Source organism: Marmota marmota, unplaced genomic scaffold, assembly GCF_001458135.2.
Source record: "Marmota marmota marmota unplaced genomic scaffold, marMar, whole genome shotgun sequence".
Taxonomy (NCBI): Eukaryota; Metazoa; Chordata; class Mammalia; order Rodentia; family Sciuridae; genus Marmota; species Marmota marmota.
In genome coordinates, this window is record NW_025999842.1 from 52449711 (window position 1) to 52474724 (window position 25014).

Sequence of the window (25014 nt, forward strand, 5' to 3'; positions counted from 1 at the left end):
CTCTCTTTCTACCCCCTCCACTGTATAACCCTGAGGGTCTCCTTCCATTACCATGCAATTTCCCTTCTCTCTCCCTTTCCCTCCCACCTCTCATCCCTGTTAAATGTTAATCTTCTTCTCCTGCTCTTCGTCCCTACTCTGATCTTATTCTAATAGGTCTTGTTGCCACCAAGGTGGTTGTTTTCTCTTCCAAATATAAGATGAAGATCTTTCTGAAAACTAAGTATGCCAAGTTGAGACCCAGAACTTGTCGTCATAATGTGAAATCACTGAGCTGATACTTCTTCAAGGTAGGCAGAAGTGGTACCTAAGGCGTATTTCAAAAGCAGCTGGGATGTCAAAGGCTATTAAGATGGAATCATTTCTTTAGATCCCCATGACCATTTCTGTTGATTTTCTTCTTTTTCTCAGTTTACCCTTTGCTGAGAGTGATCTGAGCCTCTATAAAAGTCAGATGAGTCTGTCAGAGTGGAGATGCCTCCATGCTCTGGAGGACTTGGTATCATTATCTCTGGCCATTGACTCAGGCCTGCTCCCCAGCCCCCGCCTCTCATAGGTTCAGGGCACCCCACCTTCCTTCCTTCTTACATCTACACACACTCAACCTTGCCGGGTTCACCCCCTTCCCCACTGTGCAGCCAGAGTTGTTTCCTAAAACTCAAATCTGATCACAGGGACTCCTGCTCAAAACCCTACTGCTCCTGGGGACTACGTCCAAATGGCCTAACACAGTGTTCCAGCCCCATCCTCCCCTGACCCCTGCTGTCATCCAGCCTCTTCTCCCACTATCTCCCTACAGGCTCCTGTGCAGCATCCAGTCGGAACTATTTTAGTTTCCCAAACTTATCACTCACTCCTGTATTCATTCAACAAATATTTATGGAGTGCTTAACACATGTCAGGTGCTGGGAATACAGAAGATAAACAAAAACAAAAAAAAAATCCAAGCTTCCTCCTAGGGAAACAGAAAATAAACAACAATAAAACAGAGAAGGATGATATCGAGTGTCCCCCTTACTCTTCCTTCTACCTAGTTTAATCAAATGTATCATCGTATAGTATACTACTGTAGTGTGTATTTTGCTCGGGTATAATGTATAATACAGTACATTGCCTAGTACTCTCTGACTCCTAACGCACTCATCTTTTTGGTCGCAACTTGCCGGTATCTTCCTCTTGAAGCCTCTTTTTTCTCTAAAATCGCACCTTACATTTGTCTCCTTTATGATTTCACAATCCTCTATTCCTTCCCTTATCACAGAACTTATCAGTCTAAACACCATTGCCTGCAGTGAATATTTAAAAACAACTTTTGCAAATTCTTATGTCCTTACTAAGAGCACACCATGCAGAATTCGTGGAAGTGACTTTAAAATTCATTATAATTATGTCTTTTGCATCTCGGAATTGACAAATGCTACCAGATACAGGTTATTTCTGGAGTCATTTACCCGGTCTGGGTTGTCTGAATGAGTAGGGGAAAAGAGCCAATTGCTTTCATATTTAAAATTCTCTTTGACATTGCCCTAAGTATGAGGATTTCACAACAGAAAATCCCAAATCTGACTTTTACCAGATATTGACCAAAAATTCAAATAGGACTCTTTTTCTTTTAATATTTCTTTGAACTTTTGCAGCTATGAAACTTTGGGGTTTGGGAAACTAATTACTCAGTATCCATTCAACAAATATTTACTTATTCAGGTGGCACTGTGCCACAGACTGTGGCACAAAGATGAATAGGTATGCCCTGCTCTCAATAGCAGTCATGGATGGCAGCCATTTTCAAATAGGGCATGTGTGTCCATGGGGACACATGAAGACTTTCCAACAGGTACACAGGCCTGAATAGTATCAACAGAATCCATTTTCAAGCCCTTCAACTGACCTGCCTGGAATGTGCTTACAGAACAGCAACCTCAATTCTGCCTTTTCTCACCTATCACCATCACCCTGTTCCTACTTTACAGAAGAAAGACATCCCTCTTACCCCTTACAAATCATACTGCAGGTTGTCCCTGCTACAAAAACTCCAAAGAAATCACTAGAAATATTGAAATTCTTCTATAATTGAGATAACCTAACATCCCTATCCATCTCATAAATTTTTAACATTACCAATTCATTTTTATTCTTAAGCACAGTTATTTTTTCCAAATTTCCTTATGTATATGCTTTGGTCAATTAGTTACAGATAATAATTACATGATAAATTCAAGCTCAAAAAATATTTAATGCTTAGAGCCTGATGTTAGGAAAATCCCTTGCATTAAAATTTCAGTCAGACAGGAGGACTGCGAGTTCAAAGCCAGCCTCAGCAATTTAACAAGGCCAAAAGCAACTCAGTAGAGACCCTGTCTCTAAATAAAATACAAAATAGGGCTAGAGATATGACTCAGTGGTTGAGTGCCCCTGAGTTCAATCACTGGTACCCCCCCCAAAAAAAAAATTTCAATTTAAATACTTATTTCCATTGCAGAAAAATATGACAGGGAAAAAATAAAAGATTTTCACACATCAAAAATATTTCATTAAAATAGAATAATTAAATTAGAATTAATTCATTAAATTAGAATAATTTTCTATGGGGAAATGGAATGAAAATATAATTTCTAGGGTCAGGTTGTAGCTCAGTAGTAGTGCATGTGCCTAGTAAGTGCAAGGCCCTAAGTTCAATCACTAGCACCAAAAGAAAAGAAAATGTAAATTCTACAGAATTGACTTAAAATTCTTTAAAAATTGATTTAAAAATAGATTACTTTGTGTTTCTTCCAAGGAGAGAGAAATTGGCATTAAATGCTATTGGTATTTAAGTTTCTCTTAAATATATAGTATATATCTTGATGACTTTCAATTTTAGATATTCTGAAAAGTGTGTAGGAAACCACATCTCATTGCAGGCATTCATCAGCTTATACATTTCTGGCTTCTGGAATCCTAGATGTTGGAGCACAGAGGAGATTCTTGGGGACAACAAGGTCCTGTGCAGAGCTTAAGTCTCAAGTCTGTCTGACCTGGGTTAAATCCACTCTCTAGTCCCTCCTGAGCAGTGTGGCCCCTTTGGGAAATCAAAATTTTTATCATCTATGTAAACAACAGCAGAGGGTTTTTGTTTTCTTACTCTCTGGAAGTCACTGCCCAAGACACTCTTTTTTGTATAAAAACTCTTCCACAAAATAATGTATTTACAGTCACAAACTCGGCTGTCTTTTATTCTATCTCAGGTTCCAAGCCTATTCAATTTCCTTCCATTTTCTTGGTGCTCTTCTCCAAATTTGGTCTCACCAGCAAATTTCCCAAGGATCTTTGTACTCTGCCTCCAGGAAGAATATTAATGAAGATGTTAAGTCAGGCTGGCATAATAAAATTGCTTAGAGAATCCTCCAGACAGTTTTGTTCCACCCAACAGACATAGTATCATTTATCATTAGGTCCCGTTACAGTTTTCTGACCCCTTGAAAAACTCACATGAGGTCACTTGTGTCCACATCTACTTGAATTAGTCTTGCAAGTGAACTCATGAGCTACTGAATTAAATGTCACTGCAGGATTGAACATCTGTTACATCACACTAACCTATCACACTCTGTGCCCATAAATCTTTACAATCAAAACAAATTAGTCTAGCATGTTATTTCTAACAAACTTTCTCTTTTGTTGTGTATGGCTCATGCCCAAAAGGAGATAATAGACCAATGGATGAAAGTAATAAAATTTCATCACTGGTTCAAACATGGTCAAGTGGTGAGCAAAGAATAATGACTCTTTAGCAATGAAAGAAATGAATAGCAATTTAACACAGATGGGGATGTAGCTCAATGGTAGGCCCTGGGTTTGATCCCCAACACTTAAAAAGAGAGAGAGAGAGAAAGAGAGAGAGAGAGAGAGAGAGAGAACAGACTATATAGAGGGTAGGTATACCCCTCTTGAAACAAGACAGAAAATTAATAAACAATTAAGGAAATAAAGCAAACGATTGCCTGGGATTGAGAAGGGTTCTATCCTGTGTGCGTGAAGTCAGCAGAAGTCCATAGTGTTTGATAATTAGAACAAAGCATAATGGATTGTAAGGTTCCATCATTATTTAAATGGTTAATCAAATGTTCAGGTGACAAGCATATTTATTTTAAAAAATAAGGTCAAAGGAAATATTGAACACAGTAGAGACTCCCACAAAGTAAGAAATATTAAGACATTTGAACAAGAGAGCAATTGTGGACTCCAACCCTGGAATCTACATTTGGGCTAAAGGCCAGTATTCTGGTCATGAAGGTTATTGTCAGAGCTGTCTTCATGACAGTGGTTCTCAAACTTTAGTATACATAAGAACTAACCCACCACTGCTGAGTCAAAACACTATTGACTGGGACTCTTAATGTGTCACCAGTTGCCCTGATGGTTCAGACTCAGCAGGTTGTTATCAATGTGTGAGTCAATGGTCAGGGCAGGGGATTAAACCAGCAGCTGGGAGACCTGCCTCTGATCAGTTGGTAGAATAAACTTGGATTATGTTCTGACTGTAGAGCCTCTGGTTTCCATTGTTCCCTGTTTTGAACTGCTTCACTTTCTCTCTTCTGCAGTTGGTGTTGCTTGGCAGAGCTCTTGAAAGCAGGGCAGAGATAAAAGTGAATGAGGCCAGGAATTGAGCCTCATTCAGCCCTGCAGTGGAGGGTCCCCAGGCCCTGCCACTTTCCCACCGTCATCTAGCCTGGGACAGGCCTTGTGGTGGATATCCTTTGCGCCTCTTTTCTGGTCTGCCTCTGTGTGGTATCAGACACCAACTGGCTGGAGGGAAGATGCTAGCCTCCGGGCAGCTGTGTTTAGGTGAAAGATCAGTATCTGGTTTCTCCCTCATTTATAGCTTTTGTTTTCTTTCTTTCTAGAATATGTCTGTGCTGGAGAATCACCACTGGCGATCTACAATTGGCATGCTTCGAGAATCAAGGCTTCTTGCTCACTTGCCAAAGGAAATGACGTAAGTGCTCTGAGATGAAACAGACTGATGTGCACAAGTAAAGATAAGATGTTCTCTAGGGCGTGCTTGGGACCCCCTGCGTGAGTGGCTGGGAGCCAGCCGCTGTGCTTCCTGCCTGCCCTTGCTTGTCTATCTGAGCAGATTTGGTGTCAGTTACTGCAACCCAGAAACCAGAATCTCCCTGGGTGCTTTGAAAGGGCTTTGGATGGTCTCTGACCCAAAGTCAGGAAAAAGGATAATAAACAACTTTCGGCTTTCACACTTTTCAGCATCAATGCTCTGCTTTGCCAAATTCCTGTCCTTTATGTTAGTAAAATTGTCCTCCCATTTAGAATCAAAGAATAAATATTTGTCAAGAAGGAACATAGAAATTCTCTCGCTAGATTTAGGACTGGTTGACTAAAGTGTGTTTTGTAATTGCCAGTCTTAGCAGAAATAGTAATTAGAAATTCTTTTCTAAAATGTCTTTTGTTAAATAATTGAATTGGGCCCAGCAATTTTGTCACGATTAATTTGTCTAATGAATCTTGCATTTTAAACAGAAGAGGAAACTCTAGTTTCCTGGTCTACTGTTCATTAGACCCAGTATGTAGGCCAGATCTTACCAAGTCCAAGGCCACTGCTTCATTTTCCTCAGGGACCCAAACTAGCAGCTATCCTGTGTTCCAAGGCCATCACTAATTCTGATCTATTTAATGAAAATATGCAGAACCTGAGGAAATTAGGTGAGTGGCAAAAATAGATCACTGTACCCTTCTTAATGACAAGCACATAACTTAGGGTCAAGGACCAAGTGGCATTTCCCCATAGGACTAGCAGCCTGCTATGCGTTGGAGGTTTATTCCTGGCCCTCTGATACTATCTCATGCTGTTTCCTCTAACCCAGAGGAATGTGGAGCTTACAGTAGGAACTTTGGCCTTGATGACTTTTTACCCCCTGGAACTAAATAAAACCAGTCCTCGTACATGGTATAAAAACATGTGCCTTTTACTAGAATAATAAATCGTAAATACAAAGAACTAAATTCCAAAAGAACTAAAAATTTGAGCAAGAAATCAAACAAGAAAAAGAAAAGGAGGAAAGATGGAGATGAGTGGGAGGGACAAGTAAAGAAAAAAAAAGGAGAAAAGTGAAGATAGAAAAGAAAGAAAGGGAAAAGTAAGAGAGGGAAGGATGCAGGGTGACCAGCCTTGTCCCCAGTAATGTCCGCATTAATCCTGCTTGGTGCTCAATTAGTATTCATTTGCTGAGATACTCCTACTTATCTCTATGAAATCCAAATAAAAATACCATATTCATATGTCTTTGTGAGACACTTGTCATAAATGCTTTTGTTAGAAGAATAAATGCTATGCAATGATTTATGTGAAAAGAACTCAAAACAAAAGTCATCACCATAATCATTATTATTATTCCTATCCTCGTGCAAATCATTTTCTGATTTTTAAAAGCAAGACAGTAACCGTAGAAATTAAGGAAAGTTGAGAAAAGTATTGGTTTGAACCATATGAAGTGGCTGAAAGTCAAAAGCAGAATATTGGTGGTTTCATAAGGTTTAACCTGTTAAAAAGAAAATTGAAATGACTTATAATCCTGATATCTGGAAATCATTAATGTTATCCTGGCTAGTATATATCCCTTTACTCTTTTTTCAGTACAGCCATATTTTAAGAAAATGGGGAACTTATTTTAAAGTTTATGTCCTGATATTTTTCACTTATGATAAAGACATAATTAAGTCTGTTAAAGTAAAATCATTTTATTGGCTACTGGCCAAAATAGTGCCCAAAAGGCTGTAACTACAGATTAGTGTTTGAAATTTATATGGTTTTTAACTTTTTTGTATGAATATTCATCATGCATTCTTAAACAAATTATTTTCTCAGAAATATTTGTACATAGAAATTATTGGCCAGAAAGGTCTAAATTTTTAAGATTCCTGTTGCATATCACCAAATTGTTTTTTCAAAAAGCTATATCTACCAGTAATTCCATTAGTGAGTTATAAGAAAATCTATCAATGTGCCATCATAAAACTTCATATTTATCTTTATTATATTTTTATGTATTTGAAAATCTGATATACCCTTATGAGTATATATGATATATGGAGGGGGAATAAAGAGATGTAGAGAGACAGAGAGAAGGAGATTCATTTGATTTGCATAAATTTAAAAAAATTGTTGTAATTGCACACAATACCTTTATTTTATTTCTTTATTTTTATGTGGTACTGAGTATCAGACCTAGTGCCTCACACACGCTAGGCAAGTGCTCCACCACTGAGCTACAACTGCAATCTCCAGCATAAATCTTTTAGCTAAAATGACATTGACATTTTTCAAGTATTTACTGGCCATTGCTATTTATTTAGAGAACAAATTTTTGTATTTGGTCTTTTTCTATTTTCCCATAAGTATTATTCATTTGTAAGAACTCTTCGTATATTAACTACAGTAGTCATTTGTTATATGTTGTAAATATTGCTTGAAGGTTTTAGATTGTCTTTAAATTTGATTCATAAAACATTTCACGTAACTAAAATAGTTATATTTTACAACTGTAATACTCATATCTCAATTAATAAATACTCATATCTTAAAGAATTTATATAATTTAAAATATAATGAAGAAAATGAAAATAACTCCCACTATACATCTTTCTAGTTTCTTTGCTATGAACACAGAGATCACACCTAATACTATTTGTATCCTGCTTGTTAATATAAAAATAATACATGACATTTGTCCATATTAATAAATAAAGCTGTACATCATATACTTACTAATTGCATAGGATGAGTGTACCAGGGCTTATGTAGCTAATCTCCTATTTGATAATTTTTGTGATCTTTTCCTCCCTAAAATGTTTCATTATTAAAAACAATAAGTACCCTTATAACACCTGTCTTTACTGATCACAGTCTCACCAACACATTAATATAAATTTGTAGATGAACTGCTGGTTAAATTATTTCTACCATCTAATGCTTTTAACACTGATTCCTAAATTACCCTCCAGAATTATTGCACTAATTTACACTCTCACAACAGAGCCTGTGAGAGACCATTTTACCCACACCATCAACTGTACTAGGTATTGCAATCATTTGTTAATTTAGCAAATTATTTAGCAGTTATTTTCAACTCTTGCCAATAAAAATGGAAGGAATAGTATCACATAGCTATTTTGATTTGCTTTTTGTGATGCTAAGAATATAAACTATCACTTCCTATTTGGGGGCATTTTGTATTTCTTTTATGCACTGCCTGTTTTATATGATTATTCATATTGTTTGGAAATAGGTTAAAGCTGTATGTATAGCTTATTAGAAAACATGAATGAATGGTCTTTGAAAACATGAACAGTGGGATTATAAAGCTTATAAATTATACTGTAGGGAAATTTTTCATCAGAATTTAGAATGATTGGGGCTGGGGTTGTGGCTCAGCGGTAGAGCACTTGCCTAGCATGTGCAAGGCCATGAGTTTGATCCTCAGCACCACATAAAAATAAGTAAATAAAATAGATGCATTGTGCCCAACTACAACTAAATATAAATAAATATTTTTAAAAAGCATCGAGAATGATTTCTTAAATAAGAGAAAGAACTTAATCATAAATAAAAAGAAGTATAGACTAAGCTACTTTAAAATTTAAGACTTTTTTTTCAATATAGCACATCTTAAAGCAGAAAGACAGGCTACAATATGAGAGAAGATATTTGCAGCAAATAATTTTCAAAGGCCCAATATTTAAAATATGTAAGAAATTCTTAGAATCAATAAGAAAAACCAAGACAAGCTGATTGAATAATAGATAAAGATCAGAATAGAAACTTCACAAAAGAGGAAATACAAATGTCCAGTAACTCATGAAAATATGTCCAGTCTCAGTAGTAATCAAGAAAATTTATATTAAAACTAAAGAGTTACTTGACATACTTATCAGATGGCAAAAAACATAAAGGATAATAATGTAGAATAAGGAGAATCTCATCTTTTACTGCTAGGAATGTAAATTTATAAAATCCTTTTGAAAATAATTGGCAATATCTAGGAATGGGGATGTGGCTCAGTGGTAGAGTGTTTGCCTTGATGCTTGAAGCCCTGAGTTTGATCCCCCGTACCACAAATAATAATAATAATAATAAGGCAATAGCTAGTAAATCAGAGCTAAATGTACCCTGTAATCCAGTCATTGAATTCCGGATATCTCCAGTTATATAAGTGCTAGAGAAACTTCTGCACATGTATAACTGGAGATATATAAGTATGTTTGCTGTGGTATTTTTCATAGCTGTCAAGCACTAGAAACAACTCAAATGACCATTAAAAGTAGAATAGATAAACACATTGTAGTTTATTCTTACAATTGAATATAATATAATGAACATGGATGAATTTCAAAAGCATCATTTTAAGCTAAAGAAGAAAGACATGAATTGATGCATATCATATAGCTGTAAGTTCAAAAGTGGTTAAAATCATATCATTTAGACATGCATGCACAGGTGGTAAATTATTATAATTAGTATAAAGTCATTAAAGCCAAGATCTAGAGGTGGTAACTCCAGGCATGGAGGGTTAATGTAATGGGAGAAATAACAAAGGGGATACTGGCAGTCATGTTCTTAGCCCGGGTGGTGATTATTACAAGATGTTCACTTTGTATTTATTCATTGAACTGTATATATATATGCTCTATGCACTCCACTTAAAATATATTTCATTTTTAAGGGTGAATTTTAAAAATTGTTATGGATCCCTCTTTTTACCAATTACATTCTATGTGTGAAATAAAGCCCTAACTTGCCTATTTTTACAAAATATCCCATTTTTCCTATACCATTTGTTGGTAAACATATCCCTTGCCCACTGGTTTGTAACAATGTCTTAATCACCTTTTTCTTAAGTTCTGTTGTATCATTTTGGTCTGTTTTGTGCTGTCACTAGACTTCCCATCCCACAGTGCCAGCCACTGTTACCTTCTTCATTATTATTACTTTTATTTGCCGTTTTCTTCTTCCATGAAAATCTTAATGTTTGAACTAGTTAGAAGTCTCTAGAAGCACAATCCAAACTCCTGTGATTCTGCAAGTCTTTTTGTATCCTCCTTAAAACATGGATTTCTATCTGGCTTTCAATGCTCACCCCCGCAGGAACCCTTGGGGTTATATAAACTTCCACAATTTTGTTCACCTAAGTTTCAATCACTCTGTGCAGGTCTGGCATACCTCCTGTCCAAGGATGGGAGACCAGCTCTTAGGCTGTGAGGAACTGGGACCCTGTGTAATAAACAGAATCAAAGGCAGAAATGAGATTACAAGCCACCTGGTGATGAGGAAATCAATCACTCTCCTCAAAGGGATTTGCTCTCTGTGTGTGTTTTTCTCTTTCATTCTTGTGGATGCAGACAGGATATTGAACAGCAGCTGGGCTCCCTGATCTTGGCAACAGACATCAACAGGCAGAATGAATTTCTGACCCGATTGAAAACTCACCTCCACAATAAAGACTTAAGGCTAGAGGATGCTCACGACAGACACTTTATGCTTCAGGTAAACAATGGCAACAAAAGCCATTAGCCTTGCTCAACAAAAACCCTCAGGGGCATGATCAATAATTTTAACACATTTGAGAAGGGGTTGTCTCACATGGTACAAGTTTGAGTATTGACCTACTTTATTAAAAGTTTTGAGGCGCATGAAATTGTTAAGTGGTTTTCAAGCAAGCAAAATCTTGGTTTCGCATCAGTAAGTCGATAATATCTCACTTTTCCTTGTTCAGTAACTATTTCACCACAAACTAACCTCACTGGAAGGCTGCATGCATGCAGTGTCAAACACTTTTTTTTTTTTATTGAGGTTTTGGGGGTCAAACCCAGAAGGGCTTTGCTTGTGCTAGGCAAGTACCCTACCATTGAGCTACACCCCCAGCCCAAGTGTTTCCCTCTTTTTGTGGTTTGGTATAAATTTGACCAGTGTGATATCTGTGCAGTTTAAAAGACTGTTTCCATAACATGAAAGTATATTGTTCATTATAAGTCCATCAAAAATTTAAAAAAAATTTAAAAAAAAAACAAGTAGCTTTTGTTTACCTAAAACCTAATTCAATAGGGTTTGCTTTACATCCTTCACTCCTATTGTAATCTGAGACTTACCATTTTTAGAGTCCAATAAATAGTTTATTTTAAGTTGAACTGAATTGAATTGAATTGGATCGGGCCCAGTCCCTTCTGCTTTACTCCATGGCAAGAAGTCACTTGCAATGTGAGAGCAAGGAGAAGAGTGGACCTCAGAAGTAGAAGTTTGACCTGGTGTCCAAATGAGAGCCTTCTTGATCTTTCATTTTCTCTTGGCTTCCTTTTTCTCTTTTAGCACAAAAGTCTGACTTACAGACGCTGGACTCATCTAGGTAGACCAGATTTAGCCAAGGAGCTGGAGACTTGACTGTTCTTTTTTGGTTTGGGTTTTTTTTTTCAGGCCTCACACCCTGCTCCATAGCTATCCAAAGTGGTCCAGTCCTTCCAGGACATGCCCTACACCCAGCTTTAGAATGACCCTCCCTACTTTCTTTCTTTCCAAACTCATTTTCTGATACCTGAGTGTTCAAAGACGAACACTCAAACAAGGTGTTTGCTTGGAGTGACTCAGCCAAGTTGTGAGTGGTTGAAAGATTGGCCTGAGCATTTGCATATTTCAGAAGGAAGGCTTGCTGACTCAGATGAATTCCAGAAGGGCAGAACCTGCAGGGAACTTCTGTCCCTGACCTATTCCAGCATCTACTGGTGCCCTCACGAACCAGGAAATAAGTAACCAAACTTTCATCTTAATAAGATCTAAGGTTCTCCTAGACCCAAACATAGCTAGCTGTTTGTGATCCCAGGAATTTGGGTCAAAACTATAGACACTGCTGGTGGACAGGTCTCTTGGCATCAGTCTCTTAGCATTGGTGTTAGAATCTACATGGTAGGAATTCAAGGTAACCCTCCTAGGGTTTTCATCACATTGACCAAAGCAATCACATCCCTGATCCAGACCAAGGAGGCCCCGAGGTAGCTGTGCAAATGCATCACTCCTAGGTTTGATATGATTTAGTGCCCTGGTAGTAGTCTGAGCTTATATACACACACAGACACAGGCTCATAAATGCAAACACACATAACCTAAGTGATGTATAAAATGGGTCAGCATGAAAACGGGTGACACATGATCTCACTTGAGCCTGGTCAGGGTCCCTGCAGCCTCCCTGCCTGGAAGAGTGGGGCTATAGAAGGAAGGAACCAAGCCATGGCTATCCTTGGCTTGCCCACCCCAGGTCTCTTCCAGGAAGCTCCATGTCCTTGGTCTGTGGCTCTTCTCTCCCTCTCAGTGCTATAAAGCAGGAGTTCTAAATGAAGGGTTTTGTATAGTTATGAATAAATGCTATTTCCTGAAGCGGCATGTCAGGGAGGCCCTCTGTGAATTGGGGGCTAGTACCACTAGGCTGGCTGATGTGACAGCCCTTTGGCTTCAGGTCCACAGGCAATTAAAGGGTCATCCTCTGACAATCTCTCTCTGCCCTGTCCCTTCTCAGATCGCCTTGAAGTGTGCTGACATTTGCAATCCTTGTAGAATCTGGGAGATGAGCAAGCAGTGGAGTGAAAGGGTCTGTGAAGAATTCTACAGGCAAGGTTAGTAGAGATCCCACAGTGACTGCATTGCCCCTTCTCCTTTTAGGCATCTCTCCTGATAAAACAGGAAATGGCTAATCTATTGTGACATTTGTTCTTCAAATTCCTATTATCCTAACCTTTCTCTTTAGCTCTCTTGCAAACCATCCAAATCTTCTGTGGAAAAAAAAATTAACAAATAACGTTGATTTGCTATGGCAACAGGTATTAATGAGGCACCAAAAAGGAGTGAAAGTAAGATATTCATATATAAACCAATCGACACCTACATGTACACAGCTCTCCTCTGTGGATATGATAATGTGAGGAACAGTTTGATTTTTACCCTGACCTTCATTTTAATAAGCTGAGCACAGCCTAAAGGCTGAGTGCCATTTGGGGTCACTGTCTCCCCTCAAATAGGACTTCAATCCTTTGGTATGACTTTCTCTCTCTTTTTCTCAAACAAGGTTAATAATTAAATAGAACATAGCTGACCGAAAGTTGAGTTCATCCTTTCAAACACAGTTTCAACATTGAGGCAGGAGAATTTTGCTGTGAAAAGACAAGTGGCCCTGAGTTAAGCTATAATTTTGAAAAGATTACCCTCCTTCAGAAATAAGGCAACAACTTAGCAAGCAGGACCTTGCCCTTGGGTGGAAGATTGGCCTTTAAACACAGCCTTGTTTCTTCAGGCCTGGTTTCAACATCCAGGATATTTGTTCAGGCATCTCTGGTGCCCTCATGCTAGTGACAGGATCAGGTTGGAGAGGCTGAGAACAAACAAAGCTTGAAGTGTCCCACAGACCAGCTCTGTGGGGAGGTCAAATAGCAACAGTGAGCCTTTTGGAGAAGCCTCCATTGAAAGATGTGTCAATGACATTGTGGTGGCCCCAAAGACAGAAGACAAAGAAGAATTGAGTTCATGTGGGGCCAGAAGGCTCTGCTCACCACCTTTTCCTCTCAGAATAGAAGCGCTCATGAAGTCCCTACAACTGTTTAATTATACCTGAATTGAGAGTGAGAGCTGAGAAATCAAAAGCTCAGTTCTAGTTGCCCATGATATAAAATCTCCTCTCAGGGCAAAGCAAAAGGAAATATGATGAAATTGGAGCAAAGAGGTTTTGCATTAGGTAGGATAAGTACTCTCTTTGCTCTGTAATATATAAATTATTGAAATAGCAGTGGGAGAAGTGCTAGGATCTTCATCTTGGAGATCGAACAATGGTGTAGAGAAAAGATTCTTCTCTGTCCCACTTGGTTTTGACTCAATCCTGTGCTACTTCTGGCATCAATTGGGGTTTAAATCTTGTTTTTGCTTATCTAGGTCTTTATTTAAATTTGTTGTGTTTTGCTTTATATTTGCCATACCAGGGATTAAACTCAGTACTGGGGATTGAGCCCACTGAGTTACATCCCCAGTCCTTTATTTTATTTTATTTTTTTGTTTTGAGACAGGGTCTTACTATGTGGGCAAGGCTGGCCTCAAACTTTCGATCCTCCTGCCTCAGTCTCCTGAGTTGCTGGGATTACAGGCATGTGCTACCAGGCCCAGCCACTTATTTAGATTTTGAGCAATTTGAGGCAAGGACAACACTCATGCAGATATTAAATCCCATAGAGTCAGTGAATCAAAGTTGTCAACTAAGTGGAGTAATGGCATCAATGGTAACCTAATCTTCTTGCAAAAACTTGTCCCAGTAATATATGCATGTACAGCATTATAAAAATAGAACATCTGTTACTGATTACTAAAGGTGAGTTTTCATACACTTCTCTGGCATGTCTCCTGGCAGAGGAAGGAACAGAGAAAGATTGGGTCCTTTTTACTTAATAGCTTCTGGCAGAAGTTCTACCTGTTTTGAGAATAAGACCAGATTATCTGCTCATCCCAACAGCCTGTCCTCCATACTGAATTATTTTTTTTAATTCTATAAGGATGACTTGTATCATTTTGATTGATCCTATTCTAGTTTGCAGTTTAAGATTTGGACTTAAGTCCCAATTCATCCCAGCCTGCTACCAACAGGTAGGCTTCCACAGACTACCAACAGTCCTGGACAAAGTGATTCGTAATGTCACGCAAAGGCAAACTCTTAAAATCAAAGTTTTAAGAGAAAGGGAAAGGCAAAGGAGGTTCTATGAATTCAGAAAAGTGTTAGATTCTCAGAACAGAGATCGATATTCCAAACATGATGCACCTCCCTCCCCATTCTCAATACCTTAAGAAAGTTATGTTTTGACTATGGATTGGTATCTCCTCATAAACCCAGTTTCCCAAAGCATTTTTTTAAACATATGCTCCAGCCTTGTCTAATCCTCAGCAAAAATGTGGTTTTTCTATGAACAAAGCCCCACTGGGGATGTTATTATGATTAATATGAAGAAGTGGCAACCAGTTTGATTTCTACTCTCAAAATACTAATCAGCAAAGATCCTAAAGGGGAATGACTATTAGACTTTCCTCTTTGTACACTGATTAGTAAAATGCCTGAAGCATACAAGTGCTTTGTAAATGCCTGTTGAATAAATGAGATAACAAATGATCTCATTGGAAGCCCCCTAATGATAGAGATCATAGGGGAGGACTTGGTGCTGAATGAAGTGGGCTTTGGGTTGGGAACTGAAGGGTGGGTTCAGCTCTACACTTACCAGTATGGTAGCCGTGAGGCACATGCAGCTAACTAAATTTAATTAAAATGTAACAAAGTTTAAATTTTTAGTTTCTCAGTTATATTGATCATGTTTCAAAGAGCTACCAGAATGGGCAGTGCAGAGAACACTTTTCATCACTGAAAACATCCTACTGGATGGCACTAGACTAGAGGGAAATGGAAATGGACAAAGGCACTGGGTGCGGGGGGAGGTGCTGCTCCTGCTTTGTGGACCAGCTCCTTCTCACAGAGGGTAAGAATGAGAGAACCACGGAGGGCCCTATCCGCTTGGCTAAAGTAGAGAACAAGAGAATGGGTACCATCTTAGAAAGGGCACCCAGGAAAACATGTATTGTTGACATGGAAGAAACACATGGGAGCCAACTAGCTAAGAAACAAAAATTAAGAATGAGTTATTGAGAGACCAGACTAGGGTTAGAGAAGAGTGAATGAAAGGGGAAAATGAGATGTTCTAAGACAGGGGGGAAAACATAGGTTGGATGCCTTGAGATGAGGGTGAGGAAGTGCTGTGCTTGACTGAAAACTCACTATTAACTAAAATGTGGAGGTGAGGAAGGGAGCTGGGATCCATGTCAACACTAAATGGTGTTCTGACTTTATTTTTGATTAATTTTGTAGCTTCAGACTGAGCTACTTCTCAAGTGAGATCTTTCTGGTCCTTCTACCCATTTCCTACCTATTTATTGTTCCCAGTTGTCTCAGGTAAAACCAATCTAATTCTAGATTACCAATGTGTTTCTTCCTCTTTATTCTTAGGTGACCTTGAACAGAAATTTGAACTGGAAATCAGTCCTCTTTGTAATCAACAGAAAGATTCAATCCCTAGTATACAGATTGGTGAGTTGAATTTCTTGTCACTTTGAAATGAGCAGTTTGGCGCCTCTGCCAGGAGTCACAAAGAAAAGATCTACATGTAGGGTTCTATAGACCAGCACTGAAGGTCTGAATGTCTGCATCCAAAAGACACTTTAATCATGACAGATCTACTAAATAATTTTCAATTATAAAAATAGGATGTTAACTTTGTTATAGACCCTTAACTCACTCAGTACTAAAGTTACAGTATTAACTTTCTGGTTTAGAATAAAATCAAAATCAAATCAAATAGAAGTAACTAGAATCTATACTCTCTTTAGGGTTTGAAGGGTGGTGAATCAGCATAATGGAATTATGGGCCCATCCACTGTGGGTCCCTATTCCTCATCCCTAACCCTCACTCCAAAGGCCCAGGCCCCTAGAGCCCTGATCCTCTGTGGCCTGGTATCCCTGTTTTCTGTACTCTGTACTTCAAAACTTATTTTCAGTCTCATTCTCTTAAAACCATACTCTCTTTTTTTAGTTTCCATTATGGTAAACTATTAAAGTGCAGTCAGTGCATACAAAATAATTATTACTTTATGTATTTGTATTATGCATAAGATCATGAATTAAATTAGATGGCAGAAATTTTAGGCACTTAAGTGAAAAAAATATTTTTGCTCCAGTAAGAATTTCTGTCACATCTTAAAATACCCCACTAATTCCATCTACATTTAAAGTAAACCTTTCTTCTCCTTGCAGTTCCCTTCCATTGAATCCAAACATGAAATTTCAACTCTTTTCCTTGTAATCTCTGGCCCTGATTTGTAGCAGTTTATGTTTTTTCATCTGTTTCAACAGACCTCAGTTAGCTTAATGCAATCACAGGGCTGTGGATTCTGTAAAGCTCAAGGCTTAACACCGTGGCACTGGGAAGGAAGAGGGCATCTGAAAAGATCTGCTGAAAATGGAGAAAATCTGAGCAAATTAAAATGACCATCACTGTGAGTCAGATCTAATCCACAGTCCTCAGAAGAGTCATGAAGTCATCCTCAGGAGATAGGAACTAAGTAAACACAGCTATTAAGATTTGAATGGAATATACAATTAATCAAATAGGCATGTTGGGATTACAAGATTAAGGATGATCCCTCTTTATCCAGATTGCCCTTAATTGTTTTATTGTTTTCACAATTAAACAGATTCCTCTCCCTGAAAATGGGAGAGAAATGATAAAAAAAAAAAAAAATAGAGCCCAGGACAAATGGCAGTTCAAAATCGTTGGGGCCAGTGGAGCATTAGCAACAGAAATGTAGTCTGAGAGTTCCTGAACCCAGTTCTGTCCTAGCAGACACTTAAGCCATGGCAATTCTGCAAATTCCGTTCCTAAGCCTGATACTCACTATGTTAAACTCCAGTTTTAAAGAAATTTACCAAGCAACTGTTCTCTCTCTCTCTCTCTCTCTCTCTCTCTCTCTCTCTCTCTCACACACACACACACACACACACACACACACACACACACTTACTCCAAACAAAAACATTTACACTGTTAAGCACACAGCCTAGATTTGCAAGACAGCCTGATTTCAGAGACTCTGTCCTGTGGTTGTCATGAGAACACACTTACTTTGCCAGATCGTATGTCCTGATTTTTAGCTCAGGAAAAGGTGGTTACCATAGATACCTCTTTTAAAAACAGGTAGGGTTGAGTGAATAGGGAAATCCCGTGGATGGTATACCAGAACACCTATGATAAAGAGAAAGATCGTGATTATGATGTGGTTCTCAGATCATAAATCTTTCTCTCTCTCTGTTCCACATCATCTTGCTCTCATTGGTTCTGGGTTGGAAAGTGTAAAAAGGGTAGATGAGTCTAACCTGGAAAAACAGAGATAAACAAATAGATAAAAGATTGGTTGGTGTTGTAGGCTCCAGCCCCCACCAAAACAACAATCTTCCAGCAAGTCCTAAATAATGCAACTCTTTCCTCTGTCTAAAAATGTGCCCCCCCACACACTCTTTTTTTTCCCTATCCCAATCCAAAATGAGAATTTCCTGACTGCAGGTCTCAGTTATGCTTAGAAAAGAATTTCTAGGTAAGTAATCTATATTGACCCAAATGGACCCCACCGGGGCTTAGTAACCCTCCCCATGTATTCATTTCTCCCCTCTCTCCACCAAATTCTGCATTTTAAAAAGAAATATTAAATCAAATTAGTGAAATCTACAGAAAGGTGAAGGAGAAGAGGTTTTCCTTCAATCCATGTCCACTCCACCTCTCCCTTCCCCCCCTGCCTTCCCTCTGGCAGGATAATGCTGCCACAAAGTCCTCTCATCCCTGGAGAAGAGAGGCTGGTACCACACACTCATGGGTCGGCTTTCAAGTCCACAGTGCAGAAGTCTTCCCTTATTTGAAAAACTGACTCAAGATGTCTATTCAGACTTTAAAATTGCTTTCCTATCTAGTGTAAGAAATATGTATTATTGGAGAAGTATAAATGCAAACATATAATTCCAGGAAAACTTCAGGGGAAAAAAATGAGTTCATTTTTTTTAATGTTGGATTTTAATGTAACTCGTTATACTTAAGTAAATTTGATACTCACACTTCAAACTTTAGAATAGCATCATTTTGAAAACTAGCTCTTTAGATATTGAATATTTAATTATTTTTGCAGTGAAAGACATTAGAAATTAAGGAGATTGTGAAGGAGAAAAAGAAAATAGCAAATAAAATTGGAAATCCTTATTTGCTGTCTCCCTATATAATCTTAGCAAAATGACAAACACAGACATAAAGCCACTGGCTTCACTTTCTTCCTGGGGTTCAGGTCATCTAAAATGCTTTCACAATATTTAAATCTCATTTCACATAAGATGAGATCATGCAGAAATACACAAAAATATTTTACATTGTTTCTTCCTTTTCCCATCTTTCTATCATCCTCAAAGGTCAAATCTCTGCTGTTTGGTCAACAAAAAGATGATCCAATCAAGCCTTGTACTTCACATGCCTTTAAACATACAGAGTTCGTTGTGGGAAACTTTTTATTATGCTGAAAAACATTTGCCTTTTCTCCCCACACTTACATTTCAAAAAAATACATCAAAACCTAAATAAGTCCAAGTTTGTGATGATTCCAAAAATTCCTACCTGGGCTGAAAGTTATCTTTGCTTAACAAATTATGTGTAATAGGGAAAACACAAAAGCCTCAATCATTAAGAGAACGGATATGCAATAAAGAAGTCTAATATCAAACAATCTTCTCTAGTAGTTGAAGCCATGCTCTTTTTGCAGACAAAAATATGGATTGAAAGTGAATGAAGCCCGGCACAGTGACGCACGCCTGTAATCCCAGCAGCTCAGGAGGCGAAGCAATTAGCGAGGCCAATTTAGCGAGGCCCTAAGCAACTCAGGGAGACCTTGTCTCTAAATCTCTAAATATTTAAAGTGCTGGGGATGTGGCTCAGTGGTAAAGCCCCTCTGGGTTCAATCCCTGGTACAAAAAAAAAAAAAGAAAGAAAGAAAAGAAAATGAAAACTTCATTACCCGAACTTAGTTGTTTAACATCAATGAAAACAAGACCAAACTATAACATGATAATCTTGAAAAAATCTTATGGTATAGGGTAAACATATGAATAATCCCATCAGTGCAGTAGCCCTTCCTGATGGCCTCAGGCCTTTCCTCCCTCCCAGCACTTGTCTTTCTCCCTCTGTAAGTAAGAACAGCCAATGTTTATTGAGTTTAGTGTCTACTTTGTGCTGTGAGCATTTAAGCACTCTCCACGTGTTAAGTCACTGAATTGAATTGTGGTAACTTTGGTTGGTACTCAGCTTCTTTTCACACCAGGAAACTGAAGCACAAAGAGATTAAGCCACAGCCCAAGGAAACGCATCTCCTGCTCCTATGCTGAGGGTGGTGACCATATCTCATTGCCTGGTGCTAGTCCCGGGCCGGGCGGCACCCGCGGGTCCCCGGGTCGTGCTTATGAAGGATGTGACGGGTTGGCCTTGCCTGTTGCAGGTTTCATGACCTACATCGTGGAGCCACTGTTCCGGGAGTGGGCGCGCTTCACAGGAAACAGCTCCCTGTCGGAGAACATGCTAAGCCACCTCGCACACAACAAGGCCCAGTGGAAGAGCTTGTTGTCCAAGCAGCACAGACGCAGGGGCAGCACAGACCACGCGGGCCCGGGGACTGAGAAGGAGGAGCAGACTGTGGCGGAGGGCGACACGCCCTAGTGCCGCCTGCCCTGGTCCTGCGCCGCTGAGGACGACCTGCAGCGCGCCTGGGAGCGCGATCCTGCGTCCCTAACCTGGGTGGCCTCGGGGCTCCCTTGATTGCCTCTTTGCTCCCACTGCCTGCCTCCCTCCTTTTTCCAAATGTACAGAAGCCATTTTTCACCTAGCATTAGCTGCCGAAAAGAAGCAACTCCATTCAAGAAAGTGGGAGCGGATTCCAGGGGCAGTCGTCCCCCAAGGAGAAGACTGGGAGGAAGCCGTGCCTCTGCCACGTTCCCCACTGGCCCTGGGTCGCACTGTGACCAGCAGCTCCTGAGACCCCAGTATCTTAGGGTTTGCCATCTGCAGGACAAAAACACCAGCATATTTGGAACTCCAAGGATATTGGTCTTAAGTGCAAGAGCACAAATAAGAGCGTGAAAGAAAGTACCTTCTATTTTAATAATAATTATTATTATAAGAATAATAATAAATCTTTTTAACTTTTATATTTTATGCACTAGACAAGGGATCTAAAACTTTGGACTAAGATTACTCAGTGTACCCAAACTTGAACAGGGGTTCATTGTTTTGTTACTGACTTTATGCCACTTTGGGTCAGAAATTTGGCATCTTCTCAATTTAAGAAACCGCGTTTCCTATCTGATCTGGGGGAAGGTGCTGTACAGTTCATTCCTTTGCACCGTTAGCCAATCTGTCTTTTATGGATTCAGTGACCTGTTTATATTCATACATGTACATTTTCTGTAAATACCAAGCGCTACTGATTCCCATGCCAAAATACATGAGTATTATGGGATTGCTACCTGTATAAACAATGGCACTGTGAACAGAATATTGTTAGTTTTAATACATGAGAATGCATTTGTAAATATGATATAGAGTTTATTAATATACTATTGTTTGCAGATAAAGGCCTTAACTTTAAACATCTTTCATCTTCTGAAAACTGCCCAACTTAAACTGCCTGCCCATGTCCATCTTTATGCTTTCCAGCTAAGGTCACAAACCAAAACTGAATAAAGTCTTAGAGGAAACATTTTTGGAAACTTCACATGCATTCCGCTTGAGACCATAGTTTTAATCTATGGCACCAAGCATTGTTTCCTCAGACTAATGAGACCCTTCAGCAAGCCTGAAGCTACTTTTCAACTCAACAAGTTTCCACACTGTTTTAACCAACCAGCTGATAAGCTTGTGTTTATGTGACTCTTGTTATGGAATGTGGTGGTGCCGTCAGCCTCACAGGAGACATAGCAGGTCTCAAAAACCTTCTGTGACCCTGTCATCTAACCATCAGGGAATTCCTGGCTCCCTTACCACACATTTGTCTGTTATGGCTACAGAACCAAAGTACCTTTGGTCTATGGTTAGCAAGTATTTCATTGGTGTTAATAGTAACTGGATTTTTTCTTTTTCTTTAATGTCGTGTGAACAACTAACCAAGTGTTTAGCTGAAATTAATATTATTTGAGCAAAGAAATCATTTCAGTCTCATGACAAACTTTACCTTCCTGGCATGTCATTGTAGTTAATTATGGAGCGTAGCAAGGAGAGGCACGTTGGAATTTTGTCACTGTTTTCCTCTGTATAGACTTGACTACAAAAAGCCAATAGTTACAGCATTCTTTTCTACTCTTATAAACTCTGTGCGTTGAACTTTTTTCTTTAGAAGTCCTATCATAACTGAGGTTAGTTGAAAACTCTCAACATCCCTTTCATTTTTACCCTTGAACTGTGTGGTAGTGGGAGAATGATCATTTCTGCCATGATCACGCTGTTTCTCAAATTCAAAGAAGGACAGCAACTCTCATTTCCCAAGTGCAACTGGTTTTGTTTTTCCTTCTTTCTTTTAATATACAAATGAAATGTTAGAAGCTTGACCGGCCTGTAATAAGTCCCTATAGAAAGAAAGAGGCTTTCGGAGTTAAAGTTTGGGAGGAAATTTGAAAAGTTGGTTACATTTTCATTAAAGGAAGAGAAATTGTCAGATGGTGCTGAAGAAAGTGTGAAAATCTTATGAAATGGGTGAATGATAAGTTGCAATTACTGATATGGATAAGAAGGGAAGTTATGGAAACTTTTGTTTTCTGTAGTAACTACAAACTGACATGTGTTCCTCTCTTTAATATTTTGAAGCTCTCAGCTTGGTGAGGCTCCAAAGGAGAATATTCTGGATGGATTCCTGCTTCCAGGCCACTCTTACTTTGGTTCAGTAATGCAGAGAGCATTTTCACATAGTCGATTTAATTTTAATGTGTTTCAGATCAAATCAAGGAAAGCAGTTACTGGGCACAAGAAAGTAGAGATAGGAAAGAAGGCATTGTTTTCTCTAATGGAAACTCTATCTTGAATTAGGGAAGCAGACTTTATTTAAATTTAAGTATTTCATTATTTAAATACATAAGATAATGAGTTTTCTTGGTAGTTCTCAGTATTTAGAGCAAAATTGTTTCTGTTACAATTGGTCCTAAAGAAAAGCTCACAGACAAAACTGCCAACATCCAATGGTGAAGCCTATGAGGTATCTACCAGTACCATAAAAATCTAAAGGTGAGACAGGATATATAAACTATATGCATCTGTCTCTTTCATTCGACTGTGTGGAGATTTCTTGAGTTCTGCATTTGTTGGGAAAGAAAGAAAGAAAAAAAGGAAAGAAAGAAAGAGAGGGAGGGAGAAAGGAAAGAAAGAAGGAAGGAAGGAGAAAATAAAAGAAAAGAACAGGAGTATAAAAACTCTTTTATTTCCTGCTCCTGGCTTTCTTGTGATACCTCAATAGGAGTCCCATGACTGGTTGAGACATGCTATTGGGTCATCCATGGATTTTTATCTTTACAGCCTCATTCTCCTAGCCCATGGATCATCAATCGTTGACTTACCAAGTTTAATTCTGTCATTGCTTGAGAAGAAAAGATTCAAAGGGCTATTTTTAGTCAGTTAAAGGCAAAGTCACGATCAAAGTAAGAAAGAGTATACGTCACTGCCAGGCCTGAGAGTCAGAGCCTGCTTTTCCTCACTTAAGAGCAACAATGAATAGTGAGACCTGACTCACCAAACTCTGGCCTATCCATACCTCCCTGCTAGGCTAAGTAGAAACCAGCTCTGTGTCTCCCTGCTTATGGTTTCCCACAAAGAGCCTTGGCGTGCATCCTGTATCCCTGGTCTTCATATACTGCCTTCTACAAATTGCAGACTTGTTTTGTAATCTTTTCTCATATTGAATCAGATGTGCTTACTGATTTGGATTTGGTTATGAGCTTGTATCTCACTGTATTTCTTATGCTTTGTTCTTTTAAGCAAATCCTTAAAATCGTGTCATTTTGTGTACACATGTAAGGTTTGAAAAAATTGTGAGTTTTGCTCAAAATGCAGCCTCAATACCCATTGGCATGTCTAGATGAACAATTAAAAATAAAGATGATTTCATAAAGTATCACAATATTAAATATACTAATTCTCACTAGATAACATGTTATCAGACCATCAGTTGGAAATATTCAAGGAAAGAACACATATGTAGACATAGTCTATGTGACTCATTCCTCTGGGGAACTGATGTCAATGAAGACATCACTTGGCAGTTAGAGCCAAGTTAGGAAATGGGCCACCCTTCAACTCTACATTTCTCTGGAGTCCAGATATTTTTCTGATTCATGTTTCTCAAAGTCATACATGATTGGAAATAGATAGGAAAACATATAAGACTCAAAAAATTATTTTTGAAAAATACAGTCTCACATTTCAGAGTTAGAGGCCACCAAAAACACTAAAACAATTCAGGCAGGACCGCTGAGTATCCTAAATCTATCTTGAAATAGAAGACGGAAAGACAAACATCCTATATATTCTCTCATATTCATTTTATTGAGATTTGTATTCAGAATCCCACTGATTCCTGGATGCCTTCCCATGTCTGAATGCAAAGCCACCTTTTCATTCGTGGATGTTCTATATCATAACTTTGAAATCAAAAGAGAGATCCCAGTGGTATTGCAAGAAAAGGTCAGACATGACCTTCAAATACTAACGGGAAACAGCTGCTATGTCAAGTTGGCAGAATCAACTCGAAGGTAGATTTCAATTGAACAAATATTGAGGATCCACTATGTCTAGTTGTTGTGCTGGACATTGGGCTATAAAAAGAACATCAGGACTTTTTTCAAAAATTGGCATTACCAGGAAGTGCTTTTTAAAGAATTTGTGAAACTGCACAGGTTCAAATGTAGCCAGAGCTTCTTCCTAGCATTCAACATAACAGAAAGCAGATAAGCTTCCAAGACAAAAGTGGGTCCCAAATCTGGTTCTGTCACTAACTTATTCTGTGACTTGAGGGAACTTACCAAAGCCACTAAAAAATTATTTCCAGCTAATAATATCTTTTATGGAACTGTTGTGTCACTTAAAAGAGATTATATACAAAAAAACATCAAACACTCTCTGGTGCATGACAGACTTTCAATAGATAAAATTTCTTTTAAATTTCAAAAAAAAATGACAATCACTCACACATGGGTGAGAATGGGGACAATTAATGGGGAGTGTAGTAAATAAGTGCTGGTGATTTCACATTAAGAAGTCACATTCATTTTTAGAGTTGTTGACAGATTGGTTAATTTCTGTCTTTATTTGCGAGGTTGGGTCAAAAGATGATTTCTTCAA

At 38.5% G+C, this 25014-nt stretch overlaps 1 protein-coding gene across 2 annotated transcripts in view; it reads left to right on the plus strand.

Annotated features, from left to right (window-relative positions):
* Positions 1–23788, plus strand: part of Pde7b (phosphodiesterase 7B) — a 304672-nt gene extending 280884 nt beyond the window's left edge. For both annotated transcript variants that reach the window (XM_048798732.1, XM_015497760.2), the window contains 5 exons: positions 4884–4975; positions 10393–10537; positions 12555–12651; positions 16062–16142; positions 20135–23788. In XM_048798732.1, coding sequence (XP_048654689.1) covers positions 4884–4975; positions 10393–10537; positions 12555–12651; positions 16062–16142; positions 20135–20352 — 633 coding nt within the window. In that variant the 3' untranslated portion in view covers positions 20353–23788. The remainder of the gene's footprint in view (positions 1–4883; positions 4976–10392; positions 10538–12554; positions 12652–16061; positions 16143–20134) is intronic.
* The last annotated feature ends 1226 nt before the right edge of the window (positions 23789–25014 follow it).